The following is a 27,273-nucleotide window of genomic DNA, read 5'->3' on the forward strand; positions in this document are numbered from 1 at the left end:
TGGGTATGTGCTGGAAGGCAGCACTGAGAGAGAAAAAAGTTGGCTTAAATGGAAATATTGGTGTATCTGTGCCCTTTTACTTACAAAGAGCACTTCTGCTGTGTGAATGAGTAGTCATTTCCTCCACAGTGTAAATCAAAGAGAAGTCAGTCGCCATTGTTTATTACTTATCCTTGCCTCAGCCTTAGAGGGTGAAGAAAAGCAGAGTCCCACACAGTGGAAGCCTGGGAGCTTTCCATTACATTATTACACCTGTTGTACAATGGGACTGTATACAGCTGTCACACCTAGCTGGTATGGCTGTATTTCTGGTGAGGCTGAACTGCTTTGGTTTGTTTACAAGTGGTTTACTCTAAAGCAGACCTGAAGTCTTGGCAGAACATAAAGACCGGACAAAAAATGTTTACGTTGATTTTTCTGCTATTGACTACCTACACGTAGTCAGTCATTTCTCCTCAATTACAAAAGCCAAGAGTAGGGGACTGAGGATGTAACAATCAGTCCCTAAACCAACATCTTTCTGAGCATTGTGGTTACAAAAGTTTTTGAACAAAATGCGTATCAAATCTGGGAGTCAGGAGGCAATTTTTAATTAGCTTGCTGTTAGTGACCAAGAGAGTGCTTTTCGGTCTAGAATTTTCGCAATCTCTAATTAAAAGTTTTACTATTGCATCCATGAAAACCACCTTTATAACATATGTGTGGAGTGAGGAAACTTTTATTCTTTTGTCTTAAAATTTACTTGTGTTTCTGGAATTGCAGACACTTGGAAGAAAATCAGATCAGTGTGATAGAACGTGGAGCATTTCAAGATTTAAAGCAACTCGAGCGACTGTAAGTATCTCAATTTAAATACTTAAACAAAAATGCCATGTTTTTCTACATCGCTTTAAATGATTATTATATTTAATGATTAAAAACTGGACTTGCTTTAAAAAAAAAAAAGGCAAAAGCAAAAAAAAAAGAAAAAGGGAGGGGGTACTTACCTGAATTTGAATATGCTCTTAAACACAGTTGGCTTTATATTGAATCATAGGTCATGCTTGAAATAAAATGTGCAACTGCTCACCGAGAAAATAGAACCATCATTGATACTAGAATCTTAACAACGCTATTAAAAGAACAGTATTTGAGCAACTTTTATAACTGATATATAGGTGATGAAGAAAACTTTGTTCATAATAATGATTATTTGTACAGTGAATTAAAATATAAAAATCATCACTAATGAGTTACAATTGTCCTTAAGGTTTAAGAACCAGAGTATTTGTAGAATTTACTTTGAAATTAATTTTTTTATTATCTTGATTTAATTTCAAGTTGCACAATGCCACTGATACCAGTAGGTTCCAGGATATCATACTAGACTGAGAAAATTAGAGTGTAGATATCTTCTACTTTTGATAGCAATCAAAAGTAAACACTAGTGAATATAAAAGCTCTCTTAATGCAAAATCCAACTCATAGAAAACTACTAGTCTTGTAAGAGAGCAATCATTAATATCAGTAAGTGCAAAAGTAATGCTATATCAAATTGCTACTCTTTGTCAGAGTATAATGTTCAGCATTGTCATGAAGCTAGGTTAATTTTGCCAGCTTATAGTGAGAGCTGAACAATGTTTCTGTAATGCTGAAATCCTTTGGGGAATTACTCTTTGTTAGGTGAGTAGGAAGAAATCACATGCTGGTTTGGAATGCTTTTTTGTTAAAACAGAGAACCAGATTTGTTTTTATGCTTGATTATCTGCAAGGCATTTACTGTAGAACTTGGCATTTTTAAACTTTTTTTTTTTTTTTTTTCCCAAAGTAGTTTTTAAGAGTGAAGTTCCCATTAACAATTGTGCAAGACAACTTTGGGGTATGGAGCATATGTTGTACTAAAACTGTTTCAGATGATCTCAAGATTAAACTTGCATTTAAGTTGTTAATCAACTAGTGTTCTGATCTTTTAAAATGGTTTAAAATGGTAAATGGCTTTTAAAATGGTAAAGATCATTTTTAAATGATCTTTAAAATTCAGGATTCTTTTTTTTTTTTTTTCTTAAATTAAAAAGCTCACTTTATACAATAAGGGAGCTGAGTTTTAAATTCTGATTATAAGCTACTCATCCAGTTTCTGATACCTGTATTCCATTTAGAAAGCACTTTCAGGTCTCGAGTTATGCCATGGCTGACTTATTTCACGGTTCTTGGGAACAATAAAATAAAATTCTTGTAGTTTTCCCAAATTAAGCATTTTGTGATGCTGTAGAAAACATTTTTTTAATTTTTTTTTTTTTTTTTCAGATTTAGGTCATCTTAGATAAAGATAGATTTAGTGAAACTAAAAAATGTGTTTTTGTGTTTTGAAAAAAATCTGGGAGACAAACTAGCTATCTGTAACCAGAAATTATGAATACTCAAGACTTCTCTTAATGTGTTGCTTTTCTGTAGAGCCTTCTCTGTTAGCAAATGAGCATAATGTATCTTGTGAAACCAGAAGTTAGGAAATATGATACCTCTAATAGCATCTGCTCAAGTATGTGATGTTTGAAAGTCTCTCTTTCTTTTTTTTTTTTTTTCTTTTTTTCCTGTGCAAACTCTTAACTTGTCCAGTTAAACATACTGCATTTCTGCTTCTCTTTTTGGATTGCCTGTCATTAAAATATTTCCTAAATGAATGTTGTATGAAAGGGAGGGCTGGAAACATACAACGTTTTGGTATTTTAGCTTAAATCATTTTTAGGACATAACTATAAATCTGTTTTTTTCTTTCTTTCCTTTTTTTTTTTTTTTTTTTTTTTGCTATGAGTCAGTAGGCTTTGGAGAATGAACTGTGGAAAGTTTGGCATAACTTATAACAGCTAAATTGCAACATTTTAGGTAATATTAAAGCTATTTTATTAAGTATTGTCAAACATTACAAAACATTAATGAAGAAAGTATGATGGTTGAATAAAAAACTGGCATTTTTCCATTTAATTTCTTTCAAATAACAAATAAAAATTGCATATATTGCTTCAATTTTGGAATAACATTCGTTTTTGATCTGTTGAAGTGGATGCAAAAGTAATCACTAAGTTTTTTTTAAAACAAAGCAGCTGTATTGGGCCAGACTTTAAAAAACGGGAGTAATTTCTCTTTTTGGCATATATATATATATATATATATATATATATACACACATGTATATGTATATATTACTTTTATTCAAAGTAACAGTGAAAGTATATTGTTCTTCCACTCCCACACAGTAATCCTTCAAAGGGCATGGACCATAACATTATGTGAATACTATTTTAGCTTACTATTGTCTCACTTGTATGGACGTCAAAACAAACTCATCAATATTATCTAAGTGAATTAGCAGAATTTTCATTGTGGAATGTGTTTTTTGGTACTGTCCTGCATAACAGTAAGTAATTTTGTATAAAATGTCTCTACAGCTGTTTGCTATTGCTCCCAAAAACACCATAATGATGTCTCTCCAGTTATTGGGATTTTACTGTTTACAACTGTTTTTTAAATTATTTTTTATTTTTGTTTCTTCATGGGACATTAATGCTTACAATACCAATGGAGCATCTTAAAGACATTATTTAAATAGAGGTCAAGGTATTGTCAAAACCTTAATAAAGTCTGTCAATATCAGTTGAAGGAAGCACATAATGCAGGGTATGACAAAAGGATAGAAAATACGAAATTGAGAAACAAAATGATGAGTGGAAGGTGTGCCACTTCATTCTTTGACATGTTTTTTCTTAGCTTTACTAGGTAAAGCTGAGTAATACATAGGATTTTAACCATTGCTTTTCTTATAATAATTCTGTTTTATTTATTTATTTACTTACTTATTTTGTGTGTGTAAGTTGTTCGGTTTAGTCCTAAAATTCAGGGTTCTTGAGAATATCCAATGGTATCAATGCAGTGGGAAACCAGGAATGCTTTATTCAAAGAAGTGTCTATGATTTTACCCCAAAACCCACAGATAAGTAGTGACGTAGCTGACCACAAAAAGTTGATCAGTTGGGATGAAATATTAATATTTAATTGGTCCATATAGCTTACTACCTTCTACTTGATGTGCTGTTGTCAAATGTCAAGCTGTTCTTGTGCAGTGTAATGCCAATGCAGAGAAACTCTAAAGCTTGTAGATCCTATGTGCCAATGTAAGCCTGCATGTCTGAGGTGCTAGAATGATTTCAGGATACCTCCTCCCAGACTTGTTGGTTGCTTTTCTAGCTATCAGCTTTTCTTTGGCTCCAAAGTGTTACTTTACGAGAAATATTACTAACTGATGTTGACTGATATACTTTGCATATGTTCAATAAGCATTTAAATGATGGAGATAAGTTGTTCAAAATTGGAAGTGCCAGCTGTAAATCTTGAGTGCCTTCCTTGCCAGTAGACAGTTTTAGAGCAACACCTGTGTCTGTTGTTGTAGGGAAGGTTTCAGGAATTAATTCTTTTTTTTAGTTCCATTCTGCATTTCTGTCCTAAAAGTTAACTGTTAAAGTTCTGACTTGATTTTTTCTTTCTGTTTTTGTGTTCTGTGTTTTGAAGTTGTGAGCGTGTGTCTATAAACACATGGACAGTGCATTATACACAAATTTATATTGAATTTTGACAATTCAGCTCTATGCTTTGCTGTTAACATGATGTAGGATTTCAAGATAAAATTATTACAAAATTTCGTATACAAAGAGGATCAAGAGTAAAGATGCATACTAGTGGACTGAAAAGATAAACTGAAATTTCTTCCAGAGCCAGATGTCGCACATTTATGTGAAAAATGAGGCAGGATATAAGACACCAGCTGATTCTGACTTTTCCACGTCCAACTGCCAGAAATTGTCATGTAGCTGTATTATCTTCAAAAGGCTGGACTTTGGCTGGTGGCTGGTTCTTTCTAGTCAAATTAGCGTCTTTAGCTAGCATAAAGTCTTTCAACATCTGAAAACACTCAAAATGTGTTTTTGTTGTTTAAAGAAGGGTGGGGGTGTGGGGGGGGAGAGAATGTATAAGCGTGGCCAAATCAAATATCTTTTCAATGTTGAGAAAAATAATTAGTTTTTCTTTTCTTAAATCCAAAAGTTTAACCCTAGCATATACATGTATAGTTTTGGTTTTCTATGTGTTAAGACAGAGGTCCAAATAGAAATTGGCAGACCCTTAACTGTAGAGATGCTACTGACTTTGGATCTTTGTAAGCTGCTTCCTAAATGCTTGATTAAGGTATTAAAGTATATTTATTTGGCATAGTGTACTGTAAAATCTGCATTAGTACCAAGGATGCTAAGGAGAAGAAATTATGACATGCTTCACAATCTGGATTTCATAAATTGAGATTGAGCAGGCTTTAAATAAATCATGTAATACAAAAAGCATCTTCCATAATTAACAGGCTAAGTAGAAGGATTGCTAAGTGCTTCAGAGTAGTGGGCAAAACAATAAAAGCATTGGACAGTTCTCCGCTGTTGTAAACAAAAGCTTATTGAGAGTCTTTGGCAGCATGGACAAATCCATAGTGTTTATACAGGGTTTGCAGTGTGTGCAGTTTAGAGGTATTTCTGGAACTGTGTGTGCTACACTTATTTCATTTATGAAGCCATATGGATTTGCAAATATGGAAGACAGTTTGAATGTAACCTTTCAGAATGAAGCTTTGTTGTTTAATGTCTCCGTTTTCGTATGGCATTATGGATAATATCTAGTTTGAGATCAGTGATCATAAAATACTCATTTTGAAATGCAGGAGAATAAAGACACTCAAATAAACTTAGCACTGCAGTATGGTATTTCATCAATTTTATTGCTTGCATACTTCCCTCTTCCTTCTCAAACTGCTGTGCCTAAATTGGAGTAGTACCTGGCTCACTAGCGAACTCCTCAGGAGCTTGTGGTGCTTCAGGAGCTAGCCCTTCTGTCTATATCCTGCTCCCAGGACAGCCCTTCACTCTGGGCCTTTCCCCTCAGAGGGGGGTGTGAATGGTAAATTGAGGCCAGTAGAGCCATCTGGAACTTAAGGTCTTCGTATTTGAGAGGAATGGATTTTGTTCTTGTCATGCATATATAATGCCTAAGATGGTAGCTTCCCCCTGCTTTGTGAGGGAGTGCATGCAGCAAATGTCAAAACCTGAGCTAATCTGTCACACTGGGCAAAACTGCTGCTGCAACAACGCATCATCAATTGGGTGAAATGAAACTATATTGTTTAATCCCAGGCCACAGGCTGTATATCAGTGAAGTAATCTTTAGTAAATGGCAGAAATCAGTTTCTGAGACCAGTTGCAAGCTTAACCACTGCTTGACGGAGCCAGCGAAGAATACAAAAATGAAATTCAGTTTCTGTTATCTTCAAATATGTTCCTGTTCTCCTGAAGAATATCTATTACTTAAGTTTTGTGTTCCCTGCATTTAGGAGCTAGTAATGTGTAGCTCCTTGGCTGCATTGGCTCCTGACTGCAGGTTCAAGAAATAGTTTTTGATGTTTGATCATGATTTGGTCCATGCATTTTGAAAAAAAAAAAAAAAAATCTGGTTTGGGAAAGGAAAAAAAGGAATCTTGTAACTGACATCTGAAAAAGCAATCACTTTTACCTCATGTTTTCAAGAGAAGTCTGTTACTGCCTTTTAAAGGAGTGTCATTTTGACAGTTGACACTGTGAGCAGTCCAAAGTGATTAGATAGAATGCTTGGGGTACCAGTATCTGAGAGAATGTTGTTGGTCATATTCTTGCATGCCCTTGGCACAGCCATCGAGGCTGCACGCAAGTTCATCGGCGATGTGCTATCTCTTCATGTGGCACCATGAAGTTCTTTGAGCAACTGCAGGTGAGGTGCCTTGGTTTTCTTTTCTGGGCTTGGATTACTACAGGTTTTACTTGTCTTTGTCATTGTCTCTCTCTCATTATTCCACCATGCTTATTGCACCACACAGTGCTGGTCTGTATGCTACAATCTCCTGCCTTGTGCCATCTTTTCTTGTAGTGTAAAAAGAATGATTTGCTTTTCTTCAGTGAGTGTGACTTACAGTTCCTCAAAGCTCTTCTGCATCTTTTGTGTGTAGCTAAATCACATTCGATCTCCAGCAATACTTTTCCTTTCTTCTAAGGGGAAAGAGTTGTTTCTGTGTGCTTGTGGGATGAGTAACACCCTCAGTTTAAACTAGGGATGATTATGACTCATTCTTGGAGCTAGTGGTCACTTCTCTAAATGTAATATTGGAGCCTCCATGGAATTTTTCTATATCTACGGGTAGATTTCATCAGTTCCCTAAACCACAGGTATCATTTCCAGCCAGACAAAACTTTCTGGAACTGGCTCGACTAATTTGACTGGCTGAACTAGGAGCCAAGTCCTTGAGTCCTCCCTTCCCTCTTAAACTTGCATCAGTTTACCACTCATACTGTTTACAGTGCAGGTTGTTTTTACCAGTACTTTCAACAGGAACTTGGTTAGCAGAATTGCTGAGACCCAGTCATGTATGTCCATCACATTTATATAGTCTTCCTGAAAACTGCTTCATGGGCAGTTTTAATCAAGTGCCCACACTGAGGAATTGTAGAAGGACCTTATGAGGTTGACTGACTGTGAAATGATATAGTAGACGTAATTCAGGGTTGAAGAACAAGGAACTAGACGGAGAAAAAAACAAAAACAAAAACAAACAAAACAAAACAAACAAAAAAACATCCTGAAATGTTGAAGCTTGTGAAAGAATAAAATGGAAGTTCACAGATGGTCATCAGAAGGCTGGCTAGGTTTGTGCAACAGAGATCCATTGAGGTGTCCTAAATATGCAAAACCTCTATCAGCTAACTGTAGATGAAAAAAGATTGAAAGTTTGCAAAGCTGTTGGGGGATTAGTATAATAGACAACCTCTGTTTATGCCTCTGCATGCATCTACGTATTACCACTGCTGGAAACGGGATACGAATCTGGATGGGCTATGTCTGACTCAGCCAAGCTGTTCCATTACTGCGTGCTTTCTGATTTTCATCTATTGCAAAAAACTGAACTGGTCGTAATCTTTTCCAAATTTAATTTGCTTCTACTCAACTAGCTGCCTACAACTGAGATATTAAGGATGTTCAGTTCTTTCAGTGGTGAGTTAGTCCAGAAAGTTCTACTGTTTTTTCATGTCTAGCACAGGGATACTTAACAGCTGCCCCTCATCCCCACCAATAAGTTCATACTGGATATCTGACTTTAAAGGAATGCTGTAAAGTCACAAGTAAGGAAATCCTGTTTCCTATAAGACTTGCTTAACAAAAACATGGACAGAATTGGTAGTTTCCCAATAAAAGTGTTAGTAGAGGATAAAAATAACAGGTATAAATTTTGTTAATGAGATGACAGGAACTGACTTTCAAGATATAAGTGGTGAAATACTTAACTGTGTAATTCATCCTTCACTTACACTTAACATCACAGAAGACAAAAACTTGGTATGGTAGTTATTGATAAATCTATGGAATGTGTGTATAAATAAAAAAGCAAAATAGGTAGATATTGACAGCTGAAGTGTGATTTGTACACTTAGTAAATATTTGTTGGGGGGGAAATATAAGTACTGTTTTTTTTATCAGATGACATCTTGGCTCATGTTGATAACATACCTTTATTAATTCTTGGGATGAAAGAAGGAAATTCATTACTTCTGTATTGCTTTTGATTCAGTTTTATGTGCTAGTCTTGGCTCAAATAGACAAAATAAATGTTCCCAAGGTATGGCCCACATACTTCATTTATCTGTCAATGCTGTATGCGGGGTACCCTGGAAGATTTCATTGTGATGTATTCTTCTTACAGTACTCAAGTGATAATTCAGAGAAATGCTAGTCATTTGTGTAAATGAAATACCAGATATGGTCAGGAAAGTTATTATTTTATTTATTTACATTATTTTTATTTTTTAAAAGAACTTTCTCTTTGCTGTTCCCACAATTCAAATATACATTCAATATTAAAATTATGGTGGGGGCAGGGGAATTTGGAACTGTTAGTCCAAAAGTTGTTCTTGTAGGAAAGGAATGTTATAGATCTCCAGTACATACATTTCCATATACAGTCAAGTTTCTCACAACAGTTAAATGCTACATAAAATACTTAAATATAGCCTATTTAATGCAGATACTCGGTTCATATAGTAATAATGTAACATAAACTATTATTTATATTAAGTTTACAAGCACTTTATTTTGAATAGAGTAGAATGATACTGTCCAGAAATGATAAATAACTTATAATTTGTAACCTGAATAGTAAATACACATCCCAAAATTAAGAGTATGTAGAGCTTTTTGAAACATCTTAAAAATTTGGAAGTCCAAAACACAATTTCCTTTTGTTTATGATGACTTCTCATTATTTCCTTTTGAATTTTGATGACTTGATATTTAGCACAACTTCTAGTTTTAGTCTTTCCTTGAGAATCTTCAGCTGTTAATCATGTTTTTAGTCCAGCTGCGCATGGTGTTGGTTACTATAGTCCTATTCCATGAAAGCTTTCTGATAACCAGTAGCTAGCCCCTCTAAATGCCAGTGCCATTCCTTGCAACTCTAAAAAGATACCTGGTCCCAAGTGCAAGACAGGACAATGCATGTTCAAACACATTCATTTGTGTAGCAGCAATGGAGACATAAATTTGTCCAATAACTGAAGTTTCATAAAAACTCCTTAATTTTCTTCATATGTACCATAGAGATGAGATATTGCTAAAACTTAGAAACTGAAGGAATCAAACTGTATTTCCAAAAGGCAAAATAGAAGGCATTTTTGGGGTAAGCTGGTAAAATCCTAGATACCTTACACAAGGTTCAAGGATAGAACTTGATATTACATAATTGTACAACATAGTGAGCACACTATACCTGCACTTTTGTCATGTCTTTTTTTTCAGTGACACAATGTAAGCACAGGTCTCTAGTGTAGGAAGACTGTGCTGGGGGGGAAAGAAACAAACAAACAAACAAACAAAAACAACAAACAAACAACAACAACAAAACTAAGTATGAAGTCACCTGTAGAAGCCAAACCTGGTAATTCTGATATGTATCCAGTCTACATCTTGCTTATACAGAAGGTCAGCGTCCTGCTCAGTGTCTTAGTACAGCTGGCAGCATTTGTATTTTGAAGTATTTAAGTAGTTTAAACCACATTCTGAAAAGGTCAGATAATTTTAGAAATGTCACTGGGAAAGCATAAGAAAGTGTAAGAAAGGTTTTAGCATGAAAAAAATCTTTGTCTGGAGCTTTTTTGGAGGCACACTTGAAAAACCACAGTATTTTTTAGCTACATAAAGTACTCTGACCCTGGTGTTACCTAAGGGATAAGGGGCTTCTGCAATTTGGATCTTGATGCTTGTAATATTTTTCTAATTTTAAAGCATATAACTTATATTAGTTTTTCTTGATATTAGTCATGCGTAATTTCAACCATTGGTATTCGTAGTTGTCTGTATGCAAATGAACAATGTTTGACATGCATACAGGTTATATGTTTGGAAGTAATTTAGATTTCTCATGGTCATTTGAGAGAAGTAAAAATTGCCCTGCCCTTTCCTACTACCCTATCAAAAATATTACAAGATGTTACTTTGCCACAGGATCCTGTGATTGCTGTGCTTAAAGTTCTGGGACTGAAGAAATAGTTGCAGATTAATTGAGGAAAGAAGTCCAGCAAAATCTTGGCAAAACTTGGTCCTATTTATCCATCAATGGTAGATTTAGTAATGTGTGCTTCCTTGAACATCAGAAAACCATCTTTTTGCTGTTGGTATCTTTTAAATAATATGGTAGGTTTCACTTTCCTACCCTGGGCTATTGGTGGGGACTATTCACTGAATAAAATACATTTCTTTGAACCGATAAATCTTATGAGAAACCACTTATTCTTTGAAGAAATGTAGATTTGCCTCCTTAGCAGTTTTCTCTTTTAATTGGGTATTGGGAATACGATTGTGCCCAATAACTACATATCGTAGGGTCTTAGAGGGCACCAATATCCTCAAATTTCAGTGTTGTATGTCTGTCTGTAGCATATAATTGCATAATTATATGCTACTCAACCATTACTGGGCAGGCAAACTTTTTGTTGTTATTGTGGATGTGAGGCTTTTTTTTTTTTTTTTTTTGTAAACATTAAAAAATATATATCTATTTAAGAAAAAATAAAAGATGCCTCTTCTCTGAAGGAAGCTATTAGCAGCTCAGTCAACAGATCTGCACAGGAGGAATCCAAACATAGGAAGAGTGCAAGAGAGGCAAAGGGCAGCTACCAAGAAAGCAGGATGCATGCTTCAGTGAATTGGGCTTGGTTTGAATTAGTACATCTGACCAGGGTTGCAAAACAAAGAGGTTTATTTTAATAATATGATAATAAACGAGCCTGGTTTCATCAAAAACATTTTCATAGTAGGTCACTGACCCATAAGAACTCATGGAAAAACAAATTTGGGTCTCATTTATATATACAGGAGGTTCTGTAACCACAGAATTCTTAAGCTTCTGAAAGCAATGGTTAAAAATGTAATGGAATCATGACATTTCCACTACAGTGTAACCATAATTTGGTTGGAATAGATTATTAGTGTTTAACATTACATAAGAGGTTTTAAACATTGTTTTCTGTGGCTTGTTTGTTTGATTTTAGCACTTTTAAAAAAAAATTCTTGATGAAGATTTATGAGAGTATTTGCTTAAGGAAAACACTTAGGGATTTAGAAGTCATTTCTCCAGGGACTGTAGGAAATACTTCAAGGTTTGTGTTACTGTAGGGTAAGAACTGCTGCATCAGTGGTCTGTAATAATTTGGATGAACTTTGTTTAGCTTAAATAATTTTATCAAAAAGGTTTTACTTTTGTGAGCTTCCTCATATTTGAATGATGCTACATCAATGCTACAGGCTAAACTTCCTGCTGTCAAGCACAGTGGACATCAAATAGTCCTGTTTGTGAGTGAAATGCTGATGAAAATACTGATGATGAATTCAAAGTACTTAATTACCGCCCCCCCCCCCCCTTGGAAAATATATGAATATGTAGGTCTTGCAGCCATTCTGTCATCAAACTTGCTTTTCCTCTGGAACTCATCTGAAGCTGCAGCCTTACATATAGAACAGAACAAATTAGTATTGGTTATAGTTAACTATTGTTATCTTTTATGCTCGTGTTATGTGTTCAGTTGTTTAGAGACAATCTCTTCTCCAGATTTTCCTCTTTATCTATAGTTAGAGTATGAGGATCACATGGAGAAGAGAAAGTTCTATGGTTCATGCAGATGTTCTGGATATTACGTATACATTTAATTTTTGCCTTTGATCATTGAGTGGGATAGATGTGATGCAATACATTAGGAATACAAGAGATAAACACAAACTTCTCTAGGTACTGAGGCATGTCAGGAAAACTGACCCCCTGCATTTGATAACTTGCTGGGAAAATGAAAGGGGATCAGAGGTAATTATCAGAGAAAGGGGGTGTTCTCAGTTTTTAGATAAGAGCTTTGGTAATGATAGCAGATTTTTGTGGTTGGTTACCCCTTGTGGCTTGGTAGTGCTGAAAATGTCCTTTGAATAAATTGTGATAAGTAATTCCCACAGGCTTGTGATAAAGTAGTCAAAAGCTGGTCTTTGGTTCTCAAATTTGTCTAGTGTACAGTATGTTCTTTGTTCCACTTAATTATTTCCTTGTCTTCATTCTGTTAGCTTTGGAAAAAAGTATCCTTTGTTAAGCATCCAGTTTGATTTTAAGCAAAAGATGATTCTGTTTGTCTTCCTATTTTAATAGTACTGCTTGGCATATAGCCCCAGGGAGGAAGGAGCAACACATTGCCACAGAAGCATTCTTTACTATATATGGAGAGGCGTGGTGAGCTGTGCTGGTATCGAGTTATTAAAACAGATCAATTAGGAACACTGTTCTATTTCTTCTGGTAAAAATTGCAACAGTAGTTCTACTTGCAAGTTTTGCTAATTATTCACAGCTATTTCTGACTTCTGGAAATGGTTAGTTTGATTAATATAAACTTTTAGGACTTGTCAGCAGGGGCAACACAGCTTGGAGATGTTGATGCTAGAATTTACTTTTTGTTTTCTTCATAGAGTTTCAGCCCTGACCTGGAGAGATTACACTCTGATGTAAGAAATAGCTTCACCATGTTTATCTTACTGGCCTCACAGAAATTGGTGGACTGTCTACAGTAGTGGATGTTTAGGGATGTTGCAATAGATTCCTTAGGTTCTTTGGATGAAGGCCAATTATCTTCACATAGGCTGTGGAAGAATAATTAGGAAGTAACTACTTTTTTTTTTTTTTTTTTTTTTTCCCCATTCAGTGTTAGAGATTGGAAGACAAAAATTCAAATGTTCTGTGTGAATTCTCTTTTTTTTAAATTTGCAATAAGAGAGCATTGGTATTAAATGTAAAACATAGCAGAAACTGAAAAACATCTTGCTTCAGGGTGTATTGATCAAGTTTTTTTTGATTTATTTGAATGATAATTAAAATGTGAATCCTTATATGTTAAGGCCTGGGACAGGCAGATATAAACCACCAGCCAGAATGCATGTAGTTGATTGCTTTTATAAATATATGGTAGTGAGTTAAGAGGTTGTACATAAACTGTTGCCCTTTTTCTGGGTTAAGGGGATTTTCTTGCTGTTGACATAGTCGTTAGTAAGTGTTCTTTGTTACTTAAGATTCTCTATTCCTTACTTTGGTTCAGTTGGTACTAACACTTCTGTCCCTTTCTGTATGATGTAAATTGTTGACTGAAGTCCTTAATGCACATGTGAAAGGTGTTAGACCTTTTTTGTTTATTCATGTTGGCTTTGTGAAATGTTGAAATTTAAACCTGTTCTTCGTACTTATTTTTGCCTGTGTTACTAGTTTGTTCCCAGTTAGGGGAAGTCTGTATATGATGTTCACACAATGGCTCTATCCTCCATCTTGATAAGAGATTTTTTCATATGCAAAGATCCTGAAGAAAAAGAGAGATTCTTATACTGAGATCTGAAAACTGTTGTGTTGCTACGAGTTTCTATGCTGCTTCTTCATGCAAAGAGAAATGTAGTCTGCTTCCGATAGAGGGTAGATAATCTTTTCCAGTCTAATGAAAAGTTACTAGTAGAGATTATTACTTCTGACAGCTTTGAAAATGTGAACCAGGACCACCCAGTCTGCTATGTTTGTAATAAGGGATCTCAGACTTGTAACTGTTGTAAACAGTTTTCTTTCAAAAAAAATGTTCCTTAGTGGCATACAGTGCTATCTTTCACAGTTTTTGGAAAAGCTTCTGTACTAACATGTCATGTAAATAACATTCATTTATCTCACACCATAAGCTTTTAAAATGGTTGCACTGGACTTCCTCATAGCAACCTTATTGAAATTGTGTTATATATCATCTTGCTTTATTTTCTAGTTTAGTAATATAACAAGATGCTGACAGAAAGTGAAGTTGACTTTTTTTTTTTTTCTTTTTTTCCCCCTGTGGAAGCTGCATCCTTACTGTTTTCCCCTATGAGAAGAACTGATACAAAGCAAGGGAAGAAGTTACATTAATGACCACAGCATATTTCTTGATGATGATAGGATTTTCTGATGAAACCATTGAATGAAATTGGCCATGCTCTGACTTTACTGTTTCCTGAGTCAGTACTGCTTGAAAGAGAAAACTTAGTAACTCCTTAGAGTTCAATAACTCCTGTCTTTCTGTCTGAGTCTGCTGTTATGCATTATTTCATTTTTATTGCTTCTTGGTTACACCCAAGCTTGTGATGTAACCGATTCTCTCTTAAAGTAACTCTCAGAAACTACTTCAACTGCATCATGTTCCCTGAGGCTGTTCTCCAAGGACAATGCCATAGAGCTCTTAATAACAAAGGAGAAAAATTTAGCTTGTTTATTACCAAAATGAGATCCAGATGTTTTGAGTGTGAAATAGAATAAATGATCAAGCTGGGGAGTGAACCCAGTTACTTGGATAATTAATGGGTGTTAAAGGCTGGACTACCAAGACTGCTCCCTTGAAAAAAATACCCATTTTAAAAATTCAAAAGCACTGTAATTTTGACTTTCTTTTGGAGAATTAATTGTAGAATAGACAGCATTGTGTGTGTAGATGTTGAATCAAGTTTGAAAGATGTTGAACTTGTGAGGAAAAGAGTGGAGTACCACTAAGTTCATGACAAATGTGCAGTTGTTTGATTTGGCAGTAAAGCCATCAATGTTTGGTAGAAAAGCTGACGTGTAATTCAGAGGCCAGCAGGTATCATATTTTTCCATAGGTTAAAAATAGTTAATTTTTATAACAAAAAAAAAAAAAAAGGTGATTATGTGCAAAATATCTAGGCAATTACTGTGTTCAATGAGAAAGTAATAAAGCTGACAGTTTATTTCATAGCTTCTTTGTCATCTTCAGTTTCTAAGTAGAACGTATTCAGTAATATCCAAAACAATGGTATTAGTAAAAAATAATTCTGCAAGATATTTTGAATGGAAAACAAAGGTGTGTATAAGATCTTTATACTCTTCTAGGAGAGGGAAACCGTAGCCATGTAAGCTTGGTGATTTCTGCTTATACTTTGAGTATTTGCAGTTTGTGTAAAGCATGTTTTACTGATAATATACTCAATCTTCACAGAATTTCAGTAGCTTAATGAGAAACACAATTGCCATGGAAAATTGTACAATCTCCTAAATTTGAGTAATACTTGCCTCTTTAACATCAGGCTTCCATGCAAACAGTATTCTCCATAGGAAGGATGTGAATGTCTATTGGGTGCTATGGAGAGAGCATGGAGGAAATTTCTCATGTAGATGGTGGGTGTACCTTCACTGTATGTTTTCAGAAAAGGCTTTGCTTTTTACTCAGTTCACAGCAGAATAATTTTACTCTGAGTATGAAGCTGAAAGTGCTCCTTCCCAAACTACTGAATACAGTTGTTTACAGTATGATCTGTCTGACGCTGCTCAGACCTACATGAAGTGTATGTTTGTACACCTTGTGAGAAAATTAATGAGGTCACTGTAACGATAGTAAAAGTAAAAACCCATCTTTGTCAAAAATCTGCAGATTTTCGATAGTTTTATCACCTACAGAAAAATAATAGTGCATGAACGCTAAATACATAAAATAATCAAGGATTGTCATTCATTTAAACTTGATAGCTGCAGGACTCTTTAATAAGAGTCCAACTCTTCTCCTCAAAGAAGGATCAACTAGAGCAAGCTGCTCAGGCCTCTGTCCATTTCAAGGATGGAGTTTCCACTCCATCTTGGCAGTGTGTTATTGACAGTACACTAACTTTCTAGTGGTTTGTTCACTGTTAATCAAGAAACTTTTGCTGACTGGCAAAAACCCTTTTAATTTTGAACTTTGCAAATTAACTGTATGTTGTATTACGAATGCACAGCCATCTGAGATTTAAAATGTTCTTTTACCCGTTTCTTTGACTTCTGAACCTTGAAATTCTTTCTGAACTTTCTGACATCTTTGGTTGTACAGGTTTTGAGAAGGAAAGGATATTCAACAAGCAAATAGCAATAAAAAGAATGTTGAAATTAGATTCTTCTTCATAATTTGTAATAGGGAAGGATGTGGTTTAGATTCTTCTTGAAAAAAAAAAGATTGCAATGGTAGCAAACTGAGCAAGTTAAAAGTTGCAATGCGTGGCTGAAGTGGCAGATTAATATAGTCATTTTACCATGTTGAAAACTGTTTCCCATGATGGAAAGGTTGCAGACCTAGGAATTTGTTAGCTGTCTTGATCTGTACAGGAGTGTTTCTATATTCAACTTCTTCTCTTCCATTGCCGCTATCATGCCTTTCATTTACATTAGATGTAGCTGCTGTTTGCTTTCGTTGTGAAAGGATCTCCAGAAGACAGCAGTGCCTGATCTGGAAGTGACACTTCAGATTTTGTAAGCATGAGAGATCCAGCTAAGTCAATAGCCCAAAGAAGCCTTCTCCTCCAAGAAACATGACCTCTAGCTTGAAAACAATGGGAAAAATGTCTTATCAAGATTGAGGTTCTGTATTCATTCAGAATTTATCTAGTAGCTAATAAAAGGAATAAAAGAAAAAAAGATAATATAGGTTAAAAACATCCCATGTAAAGTATAGGTCTTTTCTTCTATGTCTATCTCATAGAATGGTCCTGATAAACATTTTCTATCTTACCTCTGGGCTGGTAGCGTTCTCTGTTTCCAAGCTCCACCGGCTGTTTCTTTTTTAATAGTCAGGGGAATCTTAATAGTTAAGTTTCTCTCCTATCCCAGCTTCAGACAGAGGAAGAAATATTATTAGCCTGGTTGGAGCCAGGAAGGTAGGAATTTCTCAGTTAATAACTTCTCCTTTGTTTTTTTGAGGGCCCTTGATACTCCGTGGTTGACGTTGACACTGCCATTGTTTCCCTCCTTTCCATTGCCTTCAGGACATGGGAACCCCCACATGGGCAGTAGGCTGAGGGAGGAAGGGGCGCTGGCACTTGTTAAGTATATAACCAAAATATTTTTGAGAGGGGAAAGGATGTTTGCCTGTTGTTGAAACACTATGTTGCTGGATGTGGCCCCTCCAAAAACAAAACAAATAAACACACTGAAGGATAACAGATGTATATGGGTCACTTTTAAAAGTCACAAATTCTGTAAATATTTATTTTAATATATCTGAATCATAAAACAAGAACATGCAGCTTGTAACATAAGCAAGCTGTGAAGTATAGACATTTATGTATTTGCATTATTTGAGAACGGAAGTCTGTATCCAGTACGTCTAGGAGGAGCAAAAGTGCTTGCTTGGAGGCATGTGAGGATGTCCATTGTTTGGACAAAAGAAAATTGGCTGAAGTAAATCAAAATGAAAAGAAAATACTGTTCACAGAAATACATGCATAGATAAATGGGTGAACGTACATATGCCTACGTATCCATGTACAGACATAACCCTCTCTCAATTGCAATTTTAACTATGAATCCTTTACTTGGCTTCTTGCTGTTCAAAAAGTTTTTTAGGTCTCGTGTTGGGAACATAGCTCAATTTGTGTAGCTGACGAAGTTTGTCTAAAGAGGCAAACTTTGCCTGGCAGAAGTGCTTTAAATGTAGAGATTTAAAACCCACACTTGTAATGATTAGTATATATTTACAATTTTTTGTGTTGAGTTTTAATTCTTTCCTGATAAACTGAATGGAAAATAGAAAATGTACCAAAAGCCAGAATATAATGACCATACCAGCTCAGACCCAGTGTGCCAGTAGGGCAGTATCACATCTCCAGTTGAAACATTAAGGAAGAACAAATGGAAGGAAAAGCAAACACATAAATGATACTTCTAGAGAAAACACTCTGAGCCTCAAGTGGCCTGTGGTATAGAGAATCATCAGTTGGGCTTGGTTATTAATATTATTTATTATTTTTCTCTTAGTTGTTTGTATACTCACTTTATACTCACGTAAACTTACAACTAATGGTATACAATCAATTGTTAGGTAATTTAACTGCTTGTTGAACAGAAAAAAATAATTCCTTTTGTTTTCTGAAGCTACCATAAGCAGTATTGGATACTTCCAAGCTTTTTTTTATTATTACAAAATATGAGGACAACTGTTTATCACCTTCCCTTGATTCATAATTGCACAGATCCTTACCATACTTTACTCCGCTGTTTTCCTTGTGGGAAGTCTCTGGCTTAGAAGTCATTTCACTATGAATCTGCTCTGTCACTGATCATCTTTCTTATCTTTCTCCAAACCTTATGGGATCTTCTCTGAAGTGGAAATTCCAAAAGTTTTTGGTCTTCAATATGTGGATACACCATGAATTTATACAAAGAATGAATATGTTATCTAGTAGTCTTCTGACAATTTGTAATGTTTGCCTTAGGAATTGTGACACAGCAGTAAGTTGATATTTTCACGGGTCTACTTCCCAAGAAGTGTTTTTTGATTTGGAGACTGTTGTTGTGTGTGTCGACTTAAAAGTCTGCTTCCTTACACGTTTATTAAATTTCACCTGCAATTAATTACATGTTACTATGCCATTCAGGCATTAAATAGTGCCAGTTCTTTTTGGCATTTGTAATCAGCCTTCACTTTGTGTCACTAATACATTGTCACACACACAGCCTCTCATTCTCACATTTTTGGGTCACATATGAGTATGCCGAACTGTTTCGGTCCTCACGGAGGTTCTTCTTTGGCTTCAGTGGTGACCTTATTACCTCTACTTTTGCACAGATAAATATTTGGATAAAACAAGGATTATTTCACAGTGGTGTATTCATTCTGTGGTGCCTCCAAATATTTTAACCTTTTAAATACTTTTAATTTTTTTCTTTCTGTTATTCATTGAGGTCTGTTTATCAAAGTTAAAACAAGAAATCCAATACAGTTGCGTTTCTGTTCTCACAGTCCTGGTTAAAATGTATAATTTGAGAACCAGATCCTTTGCACTTCCTGATAGTTAATTTTGGTGGATTCCTTTCTTATGGCTCTGCAAAGTAGTCATTAGTAGTCATTTTTGGTATCTTTTTGTTCAGTTTTGGCACTATATCTTGATGAAACAAACCATTTTACATCTCAGTGGAAGTGGGTTGCAATGCACAAAATACACTATTTTTTTGTAAATTTATTTTTATGTCATGCTTACAAGCATGATATAATTTTCTTTTAAATTTAAAGATAAGACAAGTTTTCCATAAGGAATAAACTTCAGCCTTGTGATACCTGACTTTAAAGCATGAGAAGTTTTATTTTAAGAACTTGAAAGCCATCTAAAATTAAGTATGATATTCTGGGAGGAAAGGTGGGGAAAAAACACTATGGTATTGTTGCTTTCTTTGTGTTTGTTGGTATTGTTTTGCCTTAAGCATCACACCTGTTTTAAATTAACAGTGTAACAGGTGATGGCTCAAGCAGTTGGATCCCAGTTCTTCCCAAATATGCTTTTCTGTTTGTTTGTTTTCTGAGATGGATACCTTCTTGGTAGCTATGGCTGAATCAGGATCACCAAACTGTTGCCACTGTCAGGCAGTGTTTATGGAGGATAAGCCTATTTTGATACCTATTTGCCTGACTGTGTTGATAAGGTCTGTGACTACTTCTGAGGAAAGCCTAACATTTTTAATTTACATATACCTACACAACTCAGTGTATCACTGTAGCTCTATTTGCAGCTGATCTCTGTAACACAGTCTTTGACATATCTCAGTATTGACTGCATAACAAGCTCAGATAGCTTCCATCAAGTAGAGTTAAGAAGTTAAAAAGCTGAGGAAGGGTTAAAAATGATTGGTAGTTATATGCCTGAGTGCAACTTGGAGCCCAGCACCTGTAAAAAGCTTGAGTGACTTCAGCTGCAGCAAACGGTCCCTGACAATGCAGTGGACGACTGTCTGTCTGTGGGGGAAGAATAAGCAAGTCTTTCTGAAATTTCTTTATTATTTTATTATGTTTCCTGATTTGTAGCTTGTGCAGCTTTTCTCTCTAAGCATATTGTGTTGTTTGACTATTATTAAGTAACTTAGTACTCTGTGTAAGAAAAGTAGATTTATTTTCTCCACTGCTAAGAGTGAGTCTTTCTCAGAGCATAGCTCACCAGTTTCTTCTTCTAAAGGTTTATTTGATTATGTCCTTGGAGGTGCACTATCATTGTAATTGGCTTGTTCCTTGCTTGTCTTATTTTATATCTACCTTGAAAATAATTTCTTGCAATATCCAGAAAAAATCAACAAGTAAACTGAGTTGTATATATATTAGGAAGTAATAGCAACATGTCTTGCTGGCTGAAGGAAGGAGTTTTTCTTCTTGTATTAAAAATGCATGGGCACATCTGATAAGAGGCTGAAGTTTTATTATGTAAAGCTATCACCCAAAACTATTGTGGTGGACTGAGATATGCATATATCATGTGCTATGAACATTATTATATGTCAAGTGTTATGCATTTTATATAAATAGCTACTCCTGAAATACCCCAGTACTGCATATACTGAAAGTTTAAGTCTGTATTCCTATGTAAGGTGATTAGAAGAGTTGATGGCTTATGTGTCTGGCAGTATGTGAGAGATTTTAAGAGGAAAAAAAAAAACACACCCAAGCATATTTGAACTTCAGGTAAACCGAGTTTTCCAGTTTAGTAACCAATCCTTTTTTTTTTCTAATTATTTTTTTCTAATTTAAAAAAAAAAAGTACTGATGCCTTAAAATCATTTAATAAGAAACAATAGATCACTTCTGTAGCAAACAACTGTGTAAAGAAATATAGGTTTAACCTTTACTATTTACAACTCCCCAAACATATTCCAGCAGAAACATAGGTGAACATACTTTTGAGACTAGGGGAGGATGTTGTGCTAATGTGGTGGTCTTAGATGAATGCATTGGAGGTGATGTATGGACTCCTGGAGGCCCAGTGATTACATGTTGAGAACTGTTGTGTGAAGTTGGCGATTGGTTGGCTCTTATGGGGACTTCAGGAGCAGAATAACAGAACAGTATGTGCAAAGTTCAATTTCCCATGTGCAGTAGTGGTTAAAGTAACTTGGATGATGGAGGGGGTTGCAGTGTACAGAGATTGCTGACTATACAGTCAGCATGTGTTTAATCAGATTTATGGTTTGACTCAGTGCAGGTATTGCCAGAGCTGGTAAGACTCCTGGAGAGCCTCTCCGCACAGTTCTTCAGTTTTCAGGAGACTTTATTAGTCTGGGCTCCATGCTGTGCACATCCACAAAGTTGTTTCTGGTCCAGCACTGGAGCTAATCTATTCTGTGGCATTAGATGATTATGCACCATTCTCCCCAGTGCTTAGGATTCCCGGAATACTTTTCAGGTCTTACTAGCTCTAAAACATCCAGTTGAAAATACTTCAGAGACTGAGCAGTTGCATTCTCATCCAGCAGTATTAGGTGAAATAAACTGGACCAGATCTTGTCAGGCTTGGCACCCATGATTGCTTCTTCCCTCTGGATGTGGAGACAGTTGGTGGCATGTATGCGTACATGTGCTAGTTGCATGGCGGCTGTGTTTCTAACATGAGACAAGAGGACAGATCGAAGATTTTATATGTAATGTGCTGTGAGTTGTTCTTGCTTGGAACAATGCAAAGGTGTTGGTGTGACAGTCAGAATTTGACTACTTTTGCTCAGAAAATGTTAATGATTTTTTTGTCAATTCAGATCTACTGAATTGAAAAAAATTCGACTGACAAAGCTGACATGCCATTACCTCATGATGTAGATAGATAAGCGCAGCTGCAAAAATGGCTTGGCTTTAAAATCCAAATTCCAGCTATCATATTTTCACAGTATTTTTTATTTTAAATGAACAGCAGATTAAAAAACAGAATTACCTATGTTTGTTAATAGTGCAGTCCCAAGAACAGTGCCCACTAAATCTTTAAAAATTTTAGCACATTTTCTTTATATCTTTTTTTTTCCTATCCATTTTTATTTTGCCATAATAATAAATGGCTTCATGTTTTCCAGTGTATTTGTTACAAAATTAGAAATGCTGTTAAGATTAGAATTAACCATCTCACAGGACTGAGATTTACAGTGACATGGTGATGACAGACTGTCCAAGGTAAAAGGACCAGGTGAACATAGGGAATTTCTGTACTGCTCTTCTGTTTTCTTTTTTGTGAAGGTGCTGCTGCCCAACTGGTTCTTTAAAGTGTGCTCAGCGGTGCTTTGAAGGTCTGCTTAGGAACAGCTATGTTAGAGCTTGCCCTGCCCTGTGCTGGCATTCCTAATGTTTGGTTCACCTTGTGCTTGAAGTTGCTTTCATTGTCATATGGCTTGCTGATAGATGAGGATAAAGTCAAGCTCGCACACAATGGTGTGTTAGGAACTATTCCATTAAATTTCATTCATGTTTGGCACTTCTCTTTCAAACCAGAGGAAACAAGTCTTATTAATGACCATGCAAAGTGTTTGCTGTTTTCATCAAATAGTTTTCAAGCACTTGTATTTTTCTTTTATAGGGTTTGGAAACATCCTGTTTTGCAGTTCGATACTTCTCTATTAAGAATAATCTCTCAAGCTCTCTCAGCCTTATACTGAGATGACTATTGCACTAGGAGCTATTCACATACAGTAGGTGTTGTTCAAGAGAAACAATGCCCTGGTAATTCCCTGAGTTCCCCTGAGAATCAAACCATGAATAAAATGACTTTGGGTGGAAATTGCAGCTTGAAGTGATGGAAATGTCTGGAGAGTTCCATAGCTTGAACCAAGTCATCAGTAACCATGGACTTTGAAAATGTTTGTTGTTACCTCAGGTTCTTTTCATAATCAATTACTTGTGTTGCATTGTCTTACTAACTGCAGACATTCCTGTTTGACAGAATGTTGTACTCTTGCAGTGTGTTGAGGACAGTATCACATGCAGAAGCACTAGCACGTACTGATGAGTTATTTCAAAAATTAAGCTTATGCATGAGTTGAGGCAAAAGGACAATGGCATTGTAGTATTGGTCTAGACAGGAGGATTCAGCTAGCTTACTGCTGCTGTATAAGAAGACTGACACTTAATTTATAACAAAACCATGGTAAAATTTTATGATAAATTTGGACCAATATGCCATGTTTACTGCCAGTGAGCTGTGGATTGTGGATGGAGTGTGGATGTGAGCTTTTAGATTTTTAATTAATTCATTAATTATTTCGTGGACCTCCCTTCATATAATTTTTCTTTTTAAGTAAAATCAATACTAAGACAATATCAGGCTGGAATCTTAAAATGCTTAGGAAGAGGACAACATGCAAAAGCAGCTTAGAACTTAGTGGTTTTGGAAAAACAAGTGGAGAAAAATATTGTTAAATTTTCTAAGTAATTTCTCATTTAGGTATATTTTTTCTCTTGTTCAAGAAATCGTCATCTGTTCTTTCAACGTTCAATACTTTTTGAACTAACGTTTAAAATTTTGCTATTAAATAAATGAATTTCCATTGCTTATCATAAAATCCTGTAGTTCTGGGAGAATACCAGGAGAGCATTCTGGGAGAAAATCAGAACACACGGTACTCTTAACTTTGCATAGGTGTGACAGAAGATGATTTAGGCATATGTGAGAAGTGCAGTATACAAATGAGCATCTTTACAAACTGTTTAGTGCTGCAACCATTCCCCAAGTGAATGTGACAATTTACCAATGCTGGCCCTATCTGCTCTGTATCCTCTTTCAATTCCTCTTCATTGTCTGTTTTTGCTCCTTCAGCCATTGCAGGTAGGGCAGTGTTGGCTTATACAGAGATATCATTTAACATACTTGATTGTCCAGATTATATTGATAAGGGGGAAAAAAAATCACATTTGACTTCATGGGTTGCAATGACAAAGTGACGCACTGGGTGGATGAGGGAAAGGCTGTGGATGTTGTCTACCTTGACTTCAGCAAGGCTTTTGACACCGTTTCCCACAGCATTCTCCTCAAGAAACTGGCTGCTTGTGGCTTGGACTGGCGCACGCTTTGTTGGGTTAGAAACTGGCTGGATAGCCGGGCCCAAAGAGTCATGGTGAATGGAGTAAAATCCAGTTGGAGGCCAGTCATTAGTGGCATTCCCCAGGGCTCGGTGCTGGGGCCGGTCCTCTTTAACATCTTCATCAATGATCTGGATGACGGCATTGAGTGCACCCTCAGTAAGTTTGCAGATGACACCAAGCTAGGTGCGTGTGTTGATCTGCTCGAGGGTAGGAAGGCTCTGCAGGAGGATGTGGATAGGCTGGACCGATGGGCTGAGGTCAACTGCATGAAGTTCAACAAGGCCAAGTGCCGGGTCCTGCACCTGGGGTGCAATAACCCTAAGCAGAGCTACAGGCTGGGAGATGAGTGGTTGGAGAGCTGCCAGGCAGAGAAGGACCTGGGAGTATTGGTTGATAGTCGGCTGGATATGAGCCAGCAGTGTGATCAGATGGCCAAGAAGGCCAACAGCATCCTGGCTTGTATAAGAAGCAGCGTGGCCAGCAGGGCTAGGGAAGTGATCGTCCCCCTGTACTCGGCTCTGGTGAGGCCGCACCTCGAGTACTCTGTTCAGTTTTGGGCCCCTCGCTACAAGAAGGACATCGAGGTGCTCGAGTGAGTCCAGAGGAGGGCAACGAAGCTGGTGAGGGGTCTGGAGAACAAGTCCTACGAGGAGCAGCTGAGGGAGCTGGGCTTGTTCAGCCTGGAGAAAAGGAGGCTCAGGGGCGACCTTATTGCTCTCTACAGATACCTTAAAGGAGGCTGTAGAGAGGTGGGGGTTGGTCTGTGCTTTCACGTGCCTGGTGACAGGACGAGGGGGAATGGGCTTAAATTGCACCAGGGGAGTTTTAGGTTAGATGTTAGGAAGAACTTCTTTACCAAAAGGGTTGTGAGGCATTGGAACAGGCTGCCCAGGGAGGTGGTGGAGTCACCATCCCTGGAAGTCTTCAAAAGACGTTTAGATGTAGACTTAGGGATATGGTTTAGTGGGGACTGTTAGTGTTAGGTCAGAGTTTGGACTCAATGACCTTGAGGTCTCTTCCAACCTAGAAATTCTGTGATTCTGTGATATATATTCTTGTGTTTGCTGGTGTAACACATCCTATTCTAGAAATTCAATCTCATTTTGCTTAGTTTCTGTTGCTGAAAACTGCAAGCACAAGTTCAAATCCTTGCAAATAGAGTTAAGAATATTCAAAAAACATATTCCTTGGATGTGGCTTTGAGAAGTCAGATAACTCAGGATGAACAGAGGATAGTTGTGTACATGATGAGAGCTGAAATTACAATTAGAGTAATAACCATTAGAATTCATCTGTACAGTTCTCTGGCAGTTTTTTTCATTGTGATAGATTAAATAAATTCAACACAATATTAGTCAAGAGCTAGCAATTGTGCTGAGTGAGAGTTAAACTAAGAAATGTTTTAATCCTGGACAGATTGGAGAGATGGGCAGTCACCAACCACATGAAGTTTAACAAAAGCAAGTGCCGGGTCTTGCACCTGGGACAGGGCAACCCTGGCTGTACGTACAGACTGGGCGACAAGATGCTGGCGAGCAGCCCCGCAGAGAGGGATCTGGGGGTTTTGGTTGACACCAAGTTGAATATGAGCCAGCTGTGTGCCCTGGTAGCCAGGAGGGCCAACCATATCCTAGGGTGCATCAAGCACGGCATCGCTAGTCAGTCGAGGAAGGTGATTGTCCCACTGTACTCTGCGTTGGTGCGGCTTCACCTCGAGTGCTGTGTGCAGTTCTGGGCACCACAGCACAAGAAAGACTGAACTGTTGGAGAGTATCCAGAGGGGGAAACAAAGATGGTGAGGGGCCTAGAGGGGAAGACGTGTGAGGAGCGGCTGAGGGCACTGGGCCTGTTCAGCCTGGAGAAGAGGAGGCTGAGGGAGGACCTCATTGAGGTCTGCAGCTTCCTCGTGAGGGGGAGTGGAGAGGCAGGTGACCTATTCTCTGTAATCACCAGTGATAGGACCAGTGGAAACGATGTTAAGCTGAGGCAGGGGAGGTTTAGGCTGGACATCAGGAAGAGGCTCTTCACTGAGAGGGTGGTCGCACACTGGAACAGGCTCCCCAGGGACGTAGTCACTGCACCAAGCCTGTCTGAATTTAAGAAGCAATTGGACTGTGCACTTAGGCACATGGTCTAAACTTTTGGGCAGACCTGTGCGGTGCCAGGAGTTGGACTTGATGATCCTTATGGGTCCCTTCCAACTTAGGATATTCTATGATTCTGAATGTAATGAAAATTGTCAGTAATTTTGGGAAGGTTACATTCTAGACTCATCACGCTTTTTTCATTGTATTTCATCCTGTTAAGATTTTTTTTTTCTAAAATATATTAATGCTTAACTGAAAATATGAAATTAATGAGGATTAATTAAGTTGTACGCTATCAACCTTAAAAATAAAAAAAGCAATAGTAAGGCTAGTTTAATTCAATATAAAACTCTGAGATTTCACATGGGGAAAAAGAATTCAGTTTAAAAGTTCCTGTATACTTTCCTAAATGCAAACTAGTGCTTAGTATCTCCCATGTTCTAATTGAGTGTTTCATTTTCTGGTTTGTTCATTAATTTCAGAAATGGAATTGAGTAATTGGTAAAAGTACTGTGAAATAACCAATTTTAATATCTGCTTCTGCTAGCAAGTAGCATGCCTAATGTGTAATATTTAGGCTCTGTAAGTAAGGTTGGAAATCCATCCTTTGATCTATTATAGGTGTCAGAAAGAGAAACAAATATTTCTTTCTCCCCTCTTCTTCCCCCTCCCCGCCCCTTTTTTTCCACAAGACATGTTCATATGGTAGCCAT

The 27,273-nt window shown here is 36.8% G+C and overlaps 1 protein-coding gene across 4 annotated transcripts in view; it reads left to right on the top strand.

The window, feature by feature from the left end:
• Positions 1–27,273, top strand: part of SLIT3 (slit guidance ligand 3) — a 515,831-nt gene that overhangs the window by 29,291 nt on the left and 459,267 nt on the right. For 3 of the 4 annotated variants that reach the window (XM_027468588.3, XM_027468587.3, XM_027468585.3), the window contains exon 4: positions 763–834. The exons of the other annotated variant lie outside the window; for it this stretch is intronic. In XM_027468588.3, the coding sequence (XP_027324389.1) occupies positions 763–834 (72 nt within the window). The remainder of the gene's footprint in view (positions 1–762; positions 835–27,273) is intronic. 4 annotated transcript variants of the gene reach the window in all.

The sequence above is a fragment of the Anas platyrhynchos genome, chromosome 14 (assembly GCF_047663525.1).
Source record: "Anas platyrhynchos isolate ZD024472 breed Pekin duck chromosome 14, IASCAAS_PekinDuck_T2T, whole genome shotgun sequence".
NCBI classification, from domain to species: Eukaryota; Metazoa; Chordata; class Aves; order Anseriformes; family Anatidae; genus Anas; species Anas platyrhynchos.